The sequence below is a fragment of the Falco punctatus genome (assembly GCF_963210335.1).
Source record: "Falco punctatus genome assembly, chromosome: 4".
In the NCBI taxonomy this organism is placed as follows: domain Eukaryota; kingdom Metazoa; phylum Chordata; class Aves; order Falconiformes; family Falconidae; genus Falco; species Falco punctatus.
The window spans coordinates 100,489,932-100,507,571 of NC_137583.1; the positions used below are offsets into that span (position 1 = coordinate 100,489,932).

At 40.6% G+C, this 17,640-nt stretch overlaps 1 protein-coding gene across 1 annotated transcript in view; it reads left to right on the top strand.

The window, feature by feature from the left end:
• Positions 1-16,132, top strand: part of ZNRF2 (zinc and ring finger 2) — a 60,279-nt gene extending 44,147 nt beyond the window's left edge. Inside the window, exons 3-5 of the mRNA XM_080387311.1 lie at positions 8,066-8,171; positions 8,920-8,995; positions 10,194-16,132. Coding sequence (XP_080243437.1) covers positions 8,066-8,171; positions 8,920-8,977 — 164 coding nt within the window. The 3' untranslated portion in view covers positions 8,978-8,995; positions 10,194-16,132. The remainder of the gene's footprint in view (positions 1-8,065; positions 8,172-8,919; positions 8,996-10,193) is intronic.
• The last annotated feature ends 1,508 nt before the right edge of the window (positions 16,133-17,640 follow it).

Genomic DNA, 17,640 nt, shown 5'->3' on the forward strand with positions numbered 1-17,640 from the left:
GGGGATCCTTTTGTACTGTCACATCAATGCCCTGCATTTGCAAGATCTTTTCCAATTTAGAACTGTCTTTCAGCTTGATCAACCAACCATCTTCCGTTGTACCTACTCTGCCATGTCCATGCTCTGCTTTACTTTCCCAGTCTTTGTGAACACTTGGTGTTAATGTCCACTCTTGATCTGGAAAAGCTGCTTGTTGTAACAGACTTACAGCATCATAGTTAGGTCTTTCTTTTGACCATAAAGCTATTTGAAGAGAACTGTCTCTGCACGGTATAAGAAAGGAATTCTTCACCCTCCTCCTGACCACAGTGGTGTCTTTTCTTCATTAGTTTATTAACTGATTCCCAAGTGATTTACTCCCAGAAGGAAGCTTCTGTAGATAAATACTCATGGGGTTTTATGCCTGGTTGGTTGTGGTGGAGTTTTGAGGGGTTTGGGTTTTTTTGCTTGTTTGTTTTGGGCTTTTTACCATTGGTGAAGTAAACTGCTACACAAAGCAAACTGGACTTCAGGCCTCTCTTGTTTTTCTTGAATGTGCCCCCCTTAGTGACAAGACTTAAATTCTGCCTATTGCTCAGGGGGGAACTGTATGGTTCAGCTTCCTTTGGACTGGACCTCTAGATTGCAGTCCCAAGTTCTCAACAGGCTTAAACTCATTTTCATCTGTCATAGCCATTTCTTAGTACTGGTACAGATTGGCAGGTACATATAAGTAGCCCTTAAATATTTTGCTTTGTTCTGCTCTCAAAGATAAGAAATAAGAATAAAAATGATTAATTTCTGCATGTGTGGATCCTGCACTGGTATTCTTCTTTCTTTCCTGCTTCTGTAAGTTTCTTTCATTCCAGCTATCTCCAGCTGCCTGTAAGAAACAGTCCTCTAGCTGCAGCAAACTCCTTGTCAGCAATACATGCTGGTTGCCCCTGGCCATTTACTCAACCACTCCTTCTTTTGTAGCATATTTGTGGTGTAAGATCCTCTTTGATGGTAAACTCAGCCTTGAGAAGTGTAAATCATTCTTACCCGATGGAGCCAAGGAGGAGATATTCCCAAAGTGATCGTTCCTTACACTGTTTCCTAAGGAGTCTTATTTTGCAGTTGTTTCATTTCTTGTGGGTTTGCCCCTTTACATGCTACTTTTGATTTAACTCCTGACATTCAAGATTAATACCCGATAACCTGAGAGGTCATGCAATATTGATTAAAACCCAAGAAAACAGCCTAAAGGCAGCTTCCTTGTTCCATGCACTGCAATAAACAGCTTTTGTTTCAGACAGTATGTGCTGGGGTGCACCATTCGCAATGGGGTTTGACAGGGGGGCACTAGTTTGGTACTGTTGCACTCAAGGCTTTTTTACCCAGTCACCTCTGGATGAGACAATATTTAGAAGTATTTTCATCTCTCAGGAATAGTATTTCTGAAGGGGGGGCACGGGAAGCCTTGGGACAAACACAGCATGCCAAGAAAGACTATTCAAGAGCAAGTGTACCCCATGGGCCATTCAAAACACAAATATACATCAGTTCAGTTGGAATGGGGACTTAGTACAGGGTGGGTAAGGCTGGCACAAAGTCTCTACATTGCGTTCTGGAGGACAAGAGTGTTTATTTGTGGTTTGTTTGTGAACAGATGTAGCTCTTTGGCCCTTTCTAGACTAAAACTTGATAGTTTAAGGACATGGTACTTACAAATGTGGTAAGCAGAACTTATCTTTAGAAGTCAGTGCAACAAGAGAAAGTCATTTAACTATCTTGAGGTGATTTAGTGTTCAAGGGTGTCTCAAACTGCAAGCAAACTGATTAAACAGAAGTTGGAAAGACCGTAGCTTAAGCAGAAGTTTTGGAGTCAATCAGATTAATTGTCTCTGTATCAAGAACAAATCTTTAATCACTGTGGAAACGCATAGTCACTCTACTCTGGCAATGCCTCAAGATAGGAGCACAAGACTTTTAACGTCCAATTGGGTTGATAAAATTTATCTTGTAGAGGTATCTATGTCACCCAGCGCCTTCTACCAGAAGTATAAATACGGACTGAGAAAATTGGTACACTGATCACAACAGCATAGGAGTGGCTGTGGACGTTGTTGCTCGGAAGCGAGGAGCTTTATTTCGCAGACTACTTGGCCTTCTTTCAAAGCCTAGCTCTGCTGGGAATTCTGGGACGCAAGCTTGACTTTGTCTATGAGCAAGGTGTCTGAATTGGGCATTGTGTGAAAGCTGTGTTTTATTTAAACCTGGGATTTAAAATTTTTTTGCAGAACTGTAGCTTGTCTTGACACCATGTATCTTAAAAGTTGTGGATAAATTCCATTGTGGCCACTGAAGCAAACATCTTTACAAAAGAACTGTTTCCCTCGGTGCACAAATCCCTCTCCCCTCTATGTTATTTAGGTTACCTAATTAGAATTCATCCAGGTAGCTAGGACTATACAGGCTTTTATACTCAACCTGCTCCCTAAAATGTATTTCTATTGCTACTATTTCAGTTTCTATCTTTATTCAACAAAAAGTGAGTATTTTTTTCTTTGCTGTTCACCTGATCTTTATCTGTCTGAACAGGAAGCATCTAAGCTGTTTCTCAGAACTGGCTTCTGAAAGCTGAGAATGTCCCACAAAAATCTAAATCCAGTTTTTCAGACATTGGGGTAGCTGAGAAACAATGAAACTTCTGCAGCCACCTCCCTCTAGCTCAGTGTGTGTTGTGATACAAGTATTGCCACTTAGGCCTGATTCTGCCAATATTTTTTCTTGTGTGACTTTCACTTTGGTTTGTGTGTTCCTTCCCCTTTACCTTTGTGTCTTAAGAGGAGGGAGCACCGAAGGTTATAGGCAACGTTTGTGCAGGAAGTCTCTGTTCATATATAGGTATCTCAGTGTTGGACCAACACTCAGCAAGACGAGAAGGAAGGGGAAAACTAGGATAATGCTTGGACTTTGAACAGGGAATTCAGGCCAGTAATGGGCTACCATATTGCAAGAGATAAAGAATGAAATGCCAAATGACCCCACTCCCCAGATTCATCAAACTGTCAGTATTGGAGGAAGTGTCACGTGTTGTAGCTGGTTAGTTTGTATAGAGAGGTTATGGTTTTGTTTATTGTGGTGGGGAAGATGTTTTTACACAGCTTAAGTTCCAGGTGTTACCATGCAAGTCATGCAGTGGTGTTTGGGGTTATTCTGCCTGTCAGAAGTGCACAAAAAGTTGCAACAAGTGCTTGTTTGAATAGCATATGTGTATTAGTTTTTTCAGCAGTATAAAAGGGAATTTCGATTGAAGTCAGGAGAGCTGAATTCTGAACTTCCACGTGCTCAACTTTCTGGTGTTGTGAATCCTGGAAACCACTTCACCGTGGCTCAAGTATTAACACTAGATGTTAAAAATCTTCCCTTTTGAATCTGATCTAGAGGAGCTGCTTGTATTAGAGCAATAAGAACTATTTCTGGTATTTTTGGAATTTGGAAGAATTATTTCTGGAATTTGTAACAGATATATGGTAATGTGTACTATTTAAAGGAAGTTTCATCAATATTTTTTCTAACCTCTTACAGGTCTTGTTTTACCAATAACAGTGCTGGTAAGATACTGTTCAGAAGTATATTCCAATTAAGTTTCAGTCGTGTTCCTGAAAGGGTGTACTTTTGTGGTGTCCTTCACTATTATGCTAGCTGTGATGGCACCTTCCACAGACACCGAAACTGCTAAGTTTTAGAAAAAATACAAGTATTTTGAAAAATTGTCATACTGGATTAGATCAAAGGTCTTTCTAACTTGGTGTTCTGTTCCCAGTGAATGCCTAGAGAGAAATAAAATACTGCAGCTACAAGGTGATATTTCCCCATATACTATTGCCATCTCTGTGATTTGTGACTTGGTGTTTCCTGAGCCGAGGGCCATATCTGTCTGTTTTTAAAAAGAAAAACCAAAAAGTAGTAGCACAGATTTTAATGACTTAATCCGTAAGATATGTATTGCACATGCTTTTGCTGTCCTCTGTTTAAAGACAAACTATTTTATCACAGGCATTGCCTATGATTTTAACCATGGCTGCAGTTGGTGGCTTTGATAGTTGTTGGATATATTTTTCAAAAGTTCCAGAAAAAGTTTTTAGTTGGTAAAGTACGTGCAAAATTGCCAGGTTGATTGTATTTTAATTCAGTACTGCCTATTGTGCTATAAATGTAGGAGTGGAGCAGAATGTATTTTTCAGTAAAGATAAAAGTAGAGTTTTAAGAGGAAAAATTACTGATGACCAGAAGTTAAAACAGTAGTAGTATTAACCAGGGATAGAGGAGGGGAGGAGGAAGAAGTACTTGAGTAGACACAGGAGGGAAATACTACGCTCTTTTGCCAGATTTCATCTTTGACACCAGCGTTTGGCTAGTGAGTACTTGTTCAAATAGCTGGGAAGGCGGAGGAGTGTTTACCTACTATTTGGTGCAAGGCAGATGGATGTGGGGGTGCGGTGAGTGTTTGTGTATGTACCCATGTGTGGGCGAAATGGAAAAATGTGGCCTCTGCTTATTTCCTCTTCCCAGTTCCATTTAGGTAATATTCACATAAATGTTTTAATCGTAACATTGATGAAATCTCAAACTGTTCTTTTTTTTTTTTTTTTTTTTTTTCCCTAAGAGAAAAAGAAAAAGAATACTATGTATCTGCTGAATCACTGCTGCAGGAAGATATGAAAACAAAAAAACAGTTCAGGCTGCAGTGGTTCTGTGCAAAATGATTTACACATTTTTCTGTAACAGATATGTTTAAAAGGTGGTGTTAAATGGCCCTTAAACTGACTTCCATCTGGTATAAGCCAGTGTTGGTACAGGAGAGTGCTGTATGGAACAAGTACAGAACAAATTCTAACCGGATGCAGGTCTGATTTTTTTCCTTTTACTCCTTTTTCTTTATCTGGGATTGGTGATCCGAATCACCTAAAAAGGGAGTCAGTCCCTAAGTGTCATAGGTCCGTGAAGGATTTGGGTTTGCTGTCACCACTCTACGTGTGGTTTCAATTATGAGCATAATTACATGGATTTGGAGTCTGTTAATGTGCAGTGCCAAGTTGCATGTGGGCATTTATAGCAGTTGGGTATTTTGTACTAATTTTTTCAGTATTAATGCTTTTGTCTTGCACATGAACCTAGTAAGATTTGTAAGGTTAACAGAAGAAGTAGGGAATGCTGACTCCGTGTTATTTCAGAGGAAGAAAGGCATCGAGACCTGTTAACAAAGTCTCTTCTGCAGGGGTGACAGAACTCAGAACTATGTCTCTGAGGCCCCAGCCATGCCAGCCATTGTCAGCATTCACACCAGCTCTTTCTGACGTGACTAGACAAAGCCCAGTGTGTGCCCAGCGGCTCATCCCAGTGGGAAAGCCTGGGATGAAGCCAGGGAGAGCAGCAAGCTGTTTGCCTAGGACTTGTGCAGTAGGGCCAGTACGGGCAAGAGGGAGGCCAGTGGCCATTGGGGAGAGCACTGGAGGGAAGTAAAGGAGTCTCAGACTCTTACGCCAGGGCTGGTGGGCAATACAAATGTTTGAATTGGCACCTTGCCCTAGTGTTAGCCAAAAGGTGCAGAATCTTGTTAAATTGCTCAGCGGGAGTTCAGACCCAAGGGTTGTTCAGCCTGGGGAGTGCACAATAAGCCAGACTTGTACAATAGAGAATGATGGGAAAGCAGTTCACGGGAATGTTTTCTTCTATAAGTTGTATTTTTATTGGACAGATTTTTAACTTTTGTCATCAAAACTTGACTAAACGCTTCTCTTTTGAGAGCGCTGAGGGATGGAGGCTGGGGTTTAATTCACTGGAGGTATCTTAGTGCCATTTTGTTTTGGGTACCACCTGCTGATCTGATAGAGTGACTCCTGGAAAAATAACTTTTTAACAAGTATGCTCTGTGTATATGATACATGTTTGAATTATTAATGGCACCTCTTCCTGCAATCTAGCTGTGGGAAGAGAGTAGGTCTGCTCACTGGACTTTTGGCAAAGTACTTGTGCAAAGAGGCAGTCTAGGAGCGTAGCGTCTGAGTGCCTTAGGCAAAGATTAATATCTCTGTAGCAGGACAATGCTGTCTGGAGAATCTTTGCCTCTTGGTGTCAGATATTAAAGCAACTTTTCATATTAAAAAGCCAAACCAAAACAAAACCCCAGCAACCTCAAGGAAGTATTTATCCTTAGCACCCTCTTCTGGGCAAGTTCTTAGTGTCAGGATTTTGTAACAACAGATAAAAGTTCTTAAAGATCTTTTGTATTGTTATAAATTGCTTTGTCTCTTGGGTACCTTTAATGTTCTCAGAAGTTTTCAGCTTCTAATAGAACAACAAAATAAATTTCTTAATGTGATGTCTGCTGATAATACTACCATGTGTAATATACATTTTTTATTTCTTCACTGTGGTGGATATATATTGTTTATTATTTTGTTTTGAATATTTTCAAAATGCCACACGTGGCATTATACAGTATTTTTAGCATAACCAATGAATATAGCAGAGACTGAAATAAGCGCTGTTTTAGTAACCCACGCACCTGCAAGACAGCTTGCTGTCATTCTAAGGGAAACAAGGCAGACCTAATTTCATTTCATTTTTTGCTGGCACGATAACTTTTTAGTTGTCTGCTTGTAATTTTCTGTGCATTTGGAATGCTGTAGTGGTGAGTATTGGAGCCACCAGAGAGAATAGCGTAGAGCTGGTGGTTTCTCAGTCATACCTGGGAACTGTACTCTACATAAATAGTCCCTTCAGGCTCCTTTTGGTTAAGAAGGGGAAGCTTTTCCCATGAAACTGTGGAAGTTTGAACATGTGGGCTTCACTTTGCTAAGTGTGCACCTCTGCCAGAAAGTGCCAGCTTGGTTGCTACATGGTTCCTTGTTGGGAATGCTTTGTGTGCTGTACAAGGTCATGTCTAACTGGGACTGCTAACCTGATCCCGGCAAAGGCGAGCTCCTGTTTTGCTTTGTGCTAAGACCAAATTCTGCATCCCATGTTCTGGCTAAGAGAAGTGTCCAAGAGAGTAGGGTTTTATTAAAAAAAAATATGTATTTTCCCAGAAGCTTCTCTATGAAAGCCAGCTCTTGTGCATTCCTAGTAACTTACTTTCTCCTCCTTTTTTTGGGGACCTGTTAATGCTGCAAAGAATTCAGTATCTCCAGGAATTCAGGGTCTTTAGAGCTATACAACACTATCATTCCCTGATGGAAAACTCCCACTCCTGTTGCTAGCAGTTGCATATTTTACATTGAGGAAAAAGTGGATGGGATGTGGTAGAACATGTTGACATGGTGCGAGGAGGAGGTTAAAGATGTGAAATATGAGTTCCGGCAAGGCTGGTAAAAGAAAACCAGATGTATAGAGGAGAAATAAGTAGAAGAGTAGAAAAAGTGAATGATAGGCTAAGTGATACACTAGATAAGTGTTTAGAAATTAAGAATATCTTTATCTAGATAACCATCTGCAGTGTCCTGTCTGGAGAAATGTTAGGTTCAGGCTTGAACTTAACCTCCGCGGTAAAAACTGAGCACACAGAAGAAGGTACAGCTAGGAAAAACCCACCCAGCATGAATCCTCAAAGCCCTGAAGGCATTACATACTGTCTGTATGAAGAATCCAACATGTCCAATGCTTACCTAGCTCTTGGGGTCAGCAGCACAGCATGGGTCTGCTGCGGCTGCGTGGTTCGGAGTGCAGGTTTCCCAGGTCAGATCAAAGCAGCCTGTGTGGTGGGGTATGGATCTGCTGGGAGAGTATAAGGGATACTGGCGGTTAATTATGGCTACACCTCTTCTGCTTATTGGTGTCTTCCTACTTGACTTCGTTTTGAGCTACAGCTGTGTTGTTCAGGCGAGAAACTGAATCTTAACCATATTTTAATTTGACCTGCTAAGTGGTCTTCCATCAGGAATCTTCAGTCAGCTGGTGTGGGACTGATCCTCACCTTGACTGGGCTTTCTGCAGGACAAAGAGTATCTTTTGTAGCTGTCCTCGATGTTCTGAATAAACAACATTTCGCTTGTAGCAGTCTGCATTTTAACCATTAAACTTTGTGCTCTTTCTTCAGAGGATGTGCTGAGTAAAGATGCTGGGGAGTGTGCAATATGCCTGGAAGAGCTGCAGCAAGGAGATACTATAGCACGGCTGCCTTGCCTCTGCATATATCATAAAGGGCAAGTATTTCTCCGGATGCATATACAATTCCAGAAGGTTATATTTATTGGGTACTTCCTCTGAGGGGTTGCTTAAAGGAGTGCTAAAATTCAGTTGCTTTTTATATTCAAAAAATGAACAACAAAGAAACAATAGGAGCAACACTAAAGATGTATTTAAAATTACATCTTTCTGCATCTCCACCAATGTTTTTGAAGTCATTTTTCCCTACTGTAGTCTACTCATTCTTGCATGAAAGCCCACAGGAAAAATAAGGCAAAATCACCTGTATAGGGAGGGAGCTTAGATTTGCATGTACTTAAGTTTTGTGAAATGCTGATAGACTTGGAGGGAGAGGAGAGGACACTTTTTAAACCTGTTTCATATTTGTTTTCACTAGTGTCTGTAACTACAGGAAGTAAAATGTCAATGAATGATATAAGCAAGATGTTAGTAGTGAATATAAATGTGTTAGTAGTGAAATAACCTGTGTATAAAAGCTGGATAGTAACTTGTAAAATGCTTCCTTAGAAAATGTTAACAGTTCAGAAATTATTTTTTTCAACAGTGTTTAATATCCAAATATTTGTGTGGTTTGGGATTATTAAATTTTCCAGGGATGTGTGTATATACATATACTTCTTTGTATAACATAAAATCCTACTAGTATTTGAAACTATGAGAAGCCAATTTATATTTGTGTCTTAGTGCTAAATGTTCCCGAGGTATTAATGTCAATTGTTTTAATTTTTGTCTTGCATCCAACAGCTGCATAGATGAATGGTTTGAAGTAAATAGATCTTGCCCTGAGCATCCATCAGATTAAGACAAGATTCATGTTTTTTAGGTAATACTTATTTTTAGACTCATACATTTCAACAATAAATATCTTAATTATCTGAGATAACTCTTTATGCTATTTTTTTTTTAATTTGTGGATCTTCTACTGTGTCTCAGCACTGCAATATTAATCACTAAGTATTGATGTATACTGCAATATATAAAAGGTTTCTGCATCCTTATATGACATGGTCTGAAATGATGCATTCCAGTTTTAATACTGGAAAATGGGAAGTTAGTGCCAGTAAAGCTTTAGCATTAACTTTTTAAAGAGTATTATTTCCAGAAGTGAAACAAAATTAAAATAATACAATTGTGTAATTTTGGATTGTTCCATGAGTACTGGCATTTATTTCTGACAGAAAGCTTTTGGAATCATATGAAAAAGTTAAAACTAGGTATTTTCAAAACCCCTTTCATGTTAATGCATTCCAGAATGTTTAAAATATATAAATAAATAAAAAATGTAAACATGTTTCTATCCATCCCATCTTACAGAGGTTCACATTTTTCCAGCTTATGTTTTGTGTTAATGATTGCAGATCTGCAATCAGTGACAAAGGTTTAAAGGATAGGTTTATTCTTTTAGTTGACTAGCTCGAAAACTTTATCTTGCATTAAATTACTGCCCCCTAAGCATTGCAAAACTCATTGACAGTCATCATAATTCTTAGCAAAATGGAGATGTCTGAAATTCTGGCTGGTAGCTGGGGGTTTGGTTTTATTGTTCTATTGAAATCAAGAAAAAAATAATCTGAAGACTTCATTGGCATTTATTTGTTCATTTTTTTCATCTAATTTAACGAATCTGCGTTGCAGGTCACATTGCAGTGCTATCGTTGTCAAAAGGGTAGCAGAGAAGAAGTCTGAGGGAAGGTATCCTGCTACAGGGATAATTGTTTTAACTTCAGGGCAGTGTTAGTCAAAATTAATAAACAAACACATTTCCTATGTTGCCCCTCCCAAAATTGTATTGTGGAAGAAGCCTGCATACTGTTTATGAACACATCTGTCTCTGTACCTGCTCATGGGTGTCTAACCTCATGTTAAATTCTGTCTGCTTTTTTTGACAGCAGAGATGGTGATAACTGGGGGCTTAGGAAAAAGGGGAAGGAAAACACGGTAGTTGTGCCCATGCTATTTGAGTGTGTCATATACTGAAATAGCTGAAGTGATGGTACTTGGTCTTCTGCTTTTTCAACAGCTGCTTCCACTGATCATAGGAGATGTGAGGTTCCCTTGCTGAACACAGCGTGCCTGGCTTGAGACTTAACAGTTCTTTGTGGCTGAAAAAGGCAAAGATGAACAGTGACATGGAAAAAAGCATTGCAGACACCAGTTACTTGCCAGTACTGCTTGGTATACCAAACACTCATGCAAAGGACACACAGGGATTTTGAAAATGCTGCACATTCTGTAACAATCGACTCCCCACAGACATTGCTGACACTATTTTGTATCGAAGGCCAAAGTTCCTAATTTCAGCCTAACTTCTGGTTCTGTGAAGAAGCAGGTTATTGGACATGTTTCCTACTGCCTCAAGTGGAAGCAGAGATGTTCGATACGTGCGATCTGAGACCCTTGCAGGAGGATGGCCCCGGTTTTGAGTGGGAACGTTTTCACCTTCTCATTGGCTGGAGTAAATGGCAAACTAAATATAATCTAACAGTGTGACCTTAATTTACCGAATTCACACCCTGTTTTATGTTCTTCACTTTTTTCAAGAACAGAAAACATAAACTTCTCTGCATAGGAATACTATATTTCAAAATTTTGTAACTAAACCTTTGTCACAATGCAGTCCAAAGAGTAAAACCAAGACAGGTAACTAATTTATATTGATCAAGCTATAGGAATTGTTGAAATCTGCACACTGTATTGCTATTTAAGTAACTTAAACTTCTCTTTTACTGCTTGTGAGTAAAAACAAACAAAAAAAATGCAGCAAAGCAAAATCTTACAGCTATGCAACTTTTTTTTAAACAGAAAAAAAAAATAAGAATTACCAATTTTAAGTGCTGCCAGTTAAGGTAATTTGTTTAACGGGTATTTTTTTAAAAATGTTTCAGGTAATTATTTTATTGTACTTCTCTCATCTCTAAGCTGCCTCCTGAGGTGTAAATGAATAATTGCAAATGTGGGCACAGTAAGAGGTTTTTATAGGTGTGGGCGAGATAACATCGAGGTGGGATTTGTGTTTCAATTTTTAAAACACGTGTAAGTTTTTGTTTCTTTGTTTAAATGTTTTTTTGATGGCAGGATCTGTAGTACTTTGCGTCTAATTCTATGGTCTCTTCATGTGGAGACCAGCATTTGACAGTGTGGTTTGGGTTGTTTTTTTTAAAATGCACCTGCATTTGTCTAATTTATTATCATTGTTATTATTATTATTATTATTTTACTGTATTATATTGGTATCATCAGGGCTCCACTAAACACAGAATGTCTCTGGGGGGGTACACCAAGCAAAACTGTGGATAAGTATTCGTTCCCATAAAGTATCGCAGTTCAAAAACAAGAGAGGAGAAAAAAAAAAAAGACAGTAAACTGGAACAGGTATCAGGGTGTAGAAGCATACTTTTTTTTTTTTTTTTTTCCCAAGAATTAAACATAGTAGCTTCTGAATTTCACAGCACAGGGAAGAGTTTATGACTATTTATTAGTGACAGCATTTTTAGTGGGTTTCAATGGTTAAAAGAAATGGCACAACACTTTGAACATTTTTCTTGTACATAAATAATTCTGCTCTTTTTTCATTTAAGTACATATTTCTTTCTGTTGCTACTGTGATTCATATCAAAAAGGGCAAAGAACAGGAGCAACTGCTGCTATCTGGAGAACAAGTGCAGTGCATGTTACTAAACTATCTTGTTTGCAGAGCAATTCTTGCCTGGGTAATATATCCTCCTGAATGTTGCTCTGTAAAATGCCTTTGTTATGCTGCAAATCTAAAGGAGTCTAAACTAGATAATTGTCATAATCAGCAGTGCGATTTCTACATTTTGGGGCTTGCATCAGTGGTTTCAGCTGAACCTGTGACTATGGGGCCCTATTGTATTCTCTTTTTCAGTGGGAGCAGAATCATTTTGTCACACTTTCAATTCTGTAGTCACATCAAATGTGCAGGTGTTCCCTGTACAGTTTCCTTTTCAGCCAAGACTACTTGTGTTGCCTTGTATTATCATGGGGGCGAGGGAGGGGATGAGGAATTACAGCACTTGTAATACTCAAATTGTGGTGTTGCCTGCAGGCCCACTTTTCCAATGTTTTAAATTCCTGCTGTCTTCTGAAAGTACAGCTTTTGCATTTGCATTGATTTAATGTTTACTGTTGGCTTCATGCCTACAGAAACTCACCTGTAATAAAGTAAAGGGGGTAGGTAAGTGTTTTGGTGTCCTGTGCTCCGAGGTCATAGGTAGCCTTTGGCTTGGGGTTTAAGTAGGTAAATATTATAAACTGTATAATCTGTTTACAATTTAAGCTCGGTTTTGGTAGTTCATATTTTTAGTTCATTTACTGTTGGCTTTTTTTTTTTTTTTTTTTTTGGTTTGGGGTTTTGCTTTTGGTTGGTTGGTTGTTTTTTTTTCCCAAAACCTTAATTTTCTGTATTGAGATGCAGGTAGCTGGTTTCAAGATCCAGTGGTTATCACTGCTGTCCTACGTTTAGGACCAGCGTTTGAAAAGCATGCCACTAGCAATTGCACTGATGTGTGGCAAGAGTCCATTGCTGCTTCCGTCAGCACAGCAGAGCAGCAATACCTTGGATTATTTGAGGAACTGATATGAGGTCGGTCTTAGATCCTAGTTTGACATTCTTGGTATCCATAAATCTCTTCCGAAAGGCTATGGGAGGTTTTCTTGTGTCAAAAATATAGACCAAGCCTAGAATGACCCTGGAAGCATGAGAGTGATGCTTAGGTTTGAAAACGCCTGTGGAAACTCACCTACGTAAGCTTTCTATCACCAGCTGTGTTGGTCAGCTGGCGATGACCGTGCTATAGATGTAGCTCTAGTCATAGGCAACACCTTCATTGTAAAAACAGCCTCACAGTGGTCCTGAGTCATCGTGCTTCAGAAGGGGAAAGTAAACATCAAATAAGTGTGTCTGGATCAAGGGATACCACAGTTGTCCACAAGAAGCAATAACTTCAGATTACGGTGCGATATGCTTCTTTGCCTGTAAGTATCTTGAGATTGCCAATTCTGTGCTGTTTGAGTACTTTCTGTCATTTGACCTGTATCTTCCCTAAGTATGTAAGGGTGTGAAATAATTCCCATACTCAGGTCTGCCATAAACATGCTGCTTGCCAGCAGGGGAAGAGTAGACTCCATGCTGTCTTGAAATGTGAGGTTTCTCTGAACTTGTAACATACCCATGTATCTTGCGTAGCAACTTGTGTTTTGAAGTTTATAGTGGAGGTAGCTATGAGTTGGGTTGTATATAACTGTGTCCCATACAATACCAAGAGAGCCATGCTACTGTCAGCACAGGGCACCCCTTGTCCTGTCTCTTATAAATTAGTATGTCTGTAATAACAGTTCCCAGTTGAAGGAGGTGTAGCTACTTCTCTTTCAATGTGTACATTCAATGATGAGGTCTGTGGGACGTAAAAGCGAAAATACAAAGCACACTGCAAATGTGTGGTATTTTATTTTTGGGAAGAATAAAGCCTAAAACAGGTGGTCTTATTTGCAATCAATTTAACTTTCGTGTTCAAGGGTAAGTTTACTGCAGTATTTTGAAATGGGAAATATGTAGGTGATGTACAAAGACATGGGTGGATACTTGTGACTTTTTTTTTGCCTCTCCCCTGTTTCCCTCCCCTCCCCCCCTTATGATGGAAAGGGGGGGTTATGACTGAATCTCGAGCTTTATACATTTATCCTAGTTCTTAACGTTAGAAGCATTGGCTTTTTAATTAAGACTTCACTGAAAGGCTGGAGAGCTGGTGAAACTGACTCCCAGAAGACTAAAATCTCAACAAATGCGGGAAAGATAATTTTTATACATAAATTTGGGTCTTTGGTGTTTCCGGATGAAAAATGTTTAATACATAAGATGTGCTTACGAGTCCTTTTAGTACACTGCCTTTTCCATGTGAGGGCTTCAGAAACTTGTTCCATTTCTTCTGTGTTCCGCCAAAAGCAGGGAACTTGGCACTTGAATGTTACTGCTATCTCTACGCAAACAGCAACAAAGCATATGTTGATTTTGATATAGGCCATGATCTCTCTGAATTTCTGTGAATTTCAGCTGATTCCCCATATTGAAAGGGAATATTTGTGTGCAAGTTTGGTATTGCTGTTTTGTACCTACTCATTTTGCTGTACAGTTGGGAGTTCCCTGCTGAGAGACTACCGTGTCCCCGGGAGTGCAGAAGTGCTGCTGTGGGATCTTCCAGCTCGCCTTTGCCGGTGGAGGACTGTTTCATTTTTTGATGAGTGCTATATTTTATGATTCACTTTGCACCCTTCCAAGCTTAAAAGTCATTTTAGTATCAATTTCTTCTCTTCCTAGCTGAAGACATGATACATTTTAGGCCATATTCCCTCAGTCTTTGGACAGGCTTTCCATTGGCATCAACAAAAGTAACATAAGGTTGTAGCTGGAAGAGGAGGACTTGTTACAGGTTTGCTACAACCCAGCCAGATGTGTTTTTTCCTGCAGCAGTGTCATCAGCTCATACCACTTAACTTCTTGTCATTCAAAAGACTCTGCGTGAGAAATTTGTGACAGAACTATGTCCAGGACTTGTTTCCTGAATGTAAATCTTCTGATGTTTCTCCATGTAAATTAACCTGCTTCTAAAGTCAAGTTGAAGATGTTTTAGCCTGTTGGGGGGGTAGAAAAAAACCCCAGTCCTTACTCTCAAGTTGTCTCAAGCTACATTTGGTTATCTTACTGCACAGTTTGGCTGGCTTCCCAAGCTGCTGCATCGCTGCATCGTGTTCTGTAAAGTCATTTCTCAATTAAGTACGTCAGAGCTGATGGTGGGATAAACTGTAAAATGACCTCACTGTGGGGCATTATTAGTTGCTGAAGACTTGCTCAGGTAAACCAGCATAGGAATATCCTGCACCTGAAAAAGGTTGGACTTGGTTCTGTCTTTGATCTAGTAAGTTGCCAGTGTGCAAAGAAGTAAAAGGCAGCAAGCCCGCTAGCTGATCTTTCTGGCAGCTTTTAATCTATGTATGTTTGTTTGAGAGACTTTTGCCCTTGGGTGTGCTTTGGCAAAGATTTTGCAATGATAAGTAGGATTTGCTTGATTCTGGCAGAGTTTCAAGTGTAAGTAACCCGACATTGCAAGAACATAATCTGTTGCTGAATCCTGTTCCTCTTGTTTTCCCTCAAATCTGTCCCTTTTATGGCTAATTTGTTATATTTAATAGTAAACACCTCTCAACACGACGGGTCACAAGCTCTCAAGGTGTGAAATGCTAACAGGAAGAGACATCAAAGCGTGATTCTGTGCTCTTCCTGTATATATTAAGATGAAGCTGAAGTTTTTTTGATATCGTACAGTCAAGAATTCCCTCCTAGCTGATATTGCCAAAGCACTGTAACTTTCAAGGAAGAAGGGAGGTGGCTTAGCTGTAGAGGGGATGTTTTAATGAACTGCTTAATTTTAAAAGCTGCGGCATCACACTGAATGAGTGCTGATCCAGCATTAACCTTATCACTTGAATGAAAAATCTCATTCTGGCTCGTCCTATCCTTTGGCAGGTACCTGCTGGTAGGGAGCAGAGTACATATTCCCCTCTTTTATACGCCTCTTCCCACAGAGCTAACCCTGCCTACAACGAGTTAGAGGGAACTCTGAACTGTCTTCTGAAATGCCACCCGTACGTGCAGTGGTGATGGACAAGATGTCTTCCTTCATTACCCAGACTAGAAATGGGAATGTAATTTGCAATGTCTAATGTAAACCACCTTTTTTTTTGTTGTGGGTTTTTTTTTTTTCTTTAAATTGAACAGTATGATTGCAAGTTGACTTAAGTTGTTCTAAGGTACTCTTTTCAGTGGTTTGCCAGTACATAATCATGAATGAAAATATTTTTTTATTGATTTTTAGGTTGTATGTTTAACATTCCATTCATGTAAAATATGTACAAATATATGTAATAAATCTTTTGAAGCACAGTTTTCTCCACACTTCCGGGTGATTTTTATTTTTTTTAAAGTACTAGTGAAAGAAGCATTGCTGGGGCAGAGCTTCTGTATGTCTGTGCTGCAGAGGAAGGGAAAACAACATACGGTGTATAGTCACAGCTAGAAAAGCAGCTTAGAAAACTACTTTGCCTGTCTGCAGTTCTGCAGCTGGGAGTGCAGATGCCCTGGGCCAGCCTCTGGCCCCTCTTGGAGCCCCTTTCACTCTTCATGTATCCCACAAAGCAGCTCTGTGATGGGTTTTTATCCAGCTGGCGGAGGAGGGTCTCGGCAGGGCGGAGCTGCTGTAGCTGCTCTTTTCCCCGGGTGGCTGGAGGTGAGGTGTCTCTGGTTGATGTGTCCTCTGGTGATCTTCAGCAGACATGATGGCCTTCAAGGTTAGCATAAATGAGAGCTGCCAGGTCTGGAGGTAGGAAAATCATGGGTGGTTTAAAAAGAAAAAAGAGGAAGGGGTGGCGAACGGCCCTTTCTCATCACCTAGGGACTGGGAAGCTCGGTCAGGCTGGCTTAATACACTGCTTGTTCCTTCAGCAAGCAGTTTCCTCTACCCAAGTACCCCCAGCTTCCTCCCGAAATGCTTCCTAGCTTCCTCTTTAAAACTGACTCCCTGCCAGTGTACCTGCGGCTGCGCAGTCCGTGGGTTTCCTTGTCCCCAAAGGTCACCAACACTCTCCTGTCTGTCCCTACACAGCTGGGAGGAGGCTACTATGACATGCTCCTGCAGAGACCTGTTGCTGGAGTTAGGAATTTCTGCCCAGAGCCACCGAGGGTGTTAAATTGTTCTCCAGCTGGGCTCCCTGGCAAGGACGGAGCGCTGCCGCCTGACTGCCTCAAAACCTCTCCGGGGCAGCGGCTGCAGTTAAGGAACAGGTGGGGTTGCCTCCAGCACCACTGGTGGCTGTGGATGCGGGAGACACCGGCCGGCTGCATTATTACTCCAGATCTTCCTGCTCACCCTGGAAGCAGCTGAAGAGCTGCAGCCCCTTGTGCTGAAAGTGAGATGAGGACCGGAGCGCAGATGAGCCGTGTGCTACTGAGGAGATGCCGGGTTTGGATGGTGTACGGCGTAAGTCTGCTGCGGGCAGAGGGTGGTTTCACACCCCTTCCCCTTATACTAGTTGGGAAGCTGCGGGTGGTCTGAGCAGAACCAAAGTGCGTTTCACCAAGGTTATGTGGAGTGCAGGTGTGAAAAATGAAAGGAGTTCACTCTCCAGTCAGGGAATGTCTCTTCTTACGTTTGTGCATTGCCTGCCAACAGGGTGCTGCTCCCTGCTTGGGGGGTGGGGGTGGGGGGGGCTGTTGGGAGGCTGGTAATAGCTGCTGGTGGAATCTGATGCAAGGATTTATGGTATAGGTTCCTCCAAGGATGTGTGTCCATCCTTGCTTGCTCCACTTTTGAGAGAAGCCTCTCCTGGTGTGGCCAGGGCTAGCCAAACCCGTTACTAAAGCACAGTGACAGTTATGATCCTCACAATTCTCTC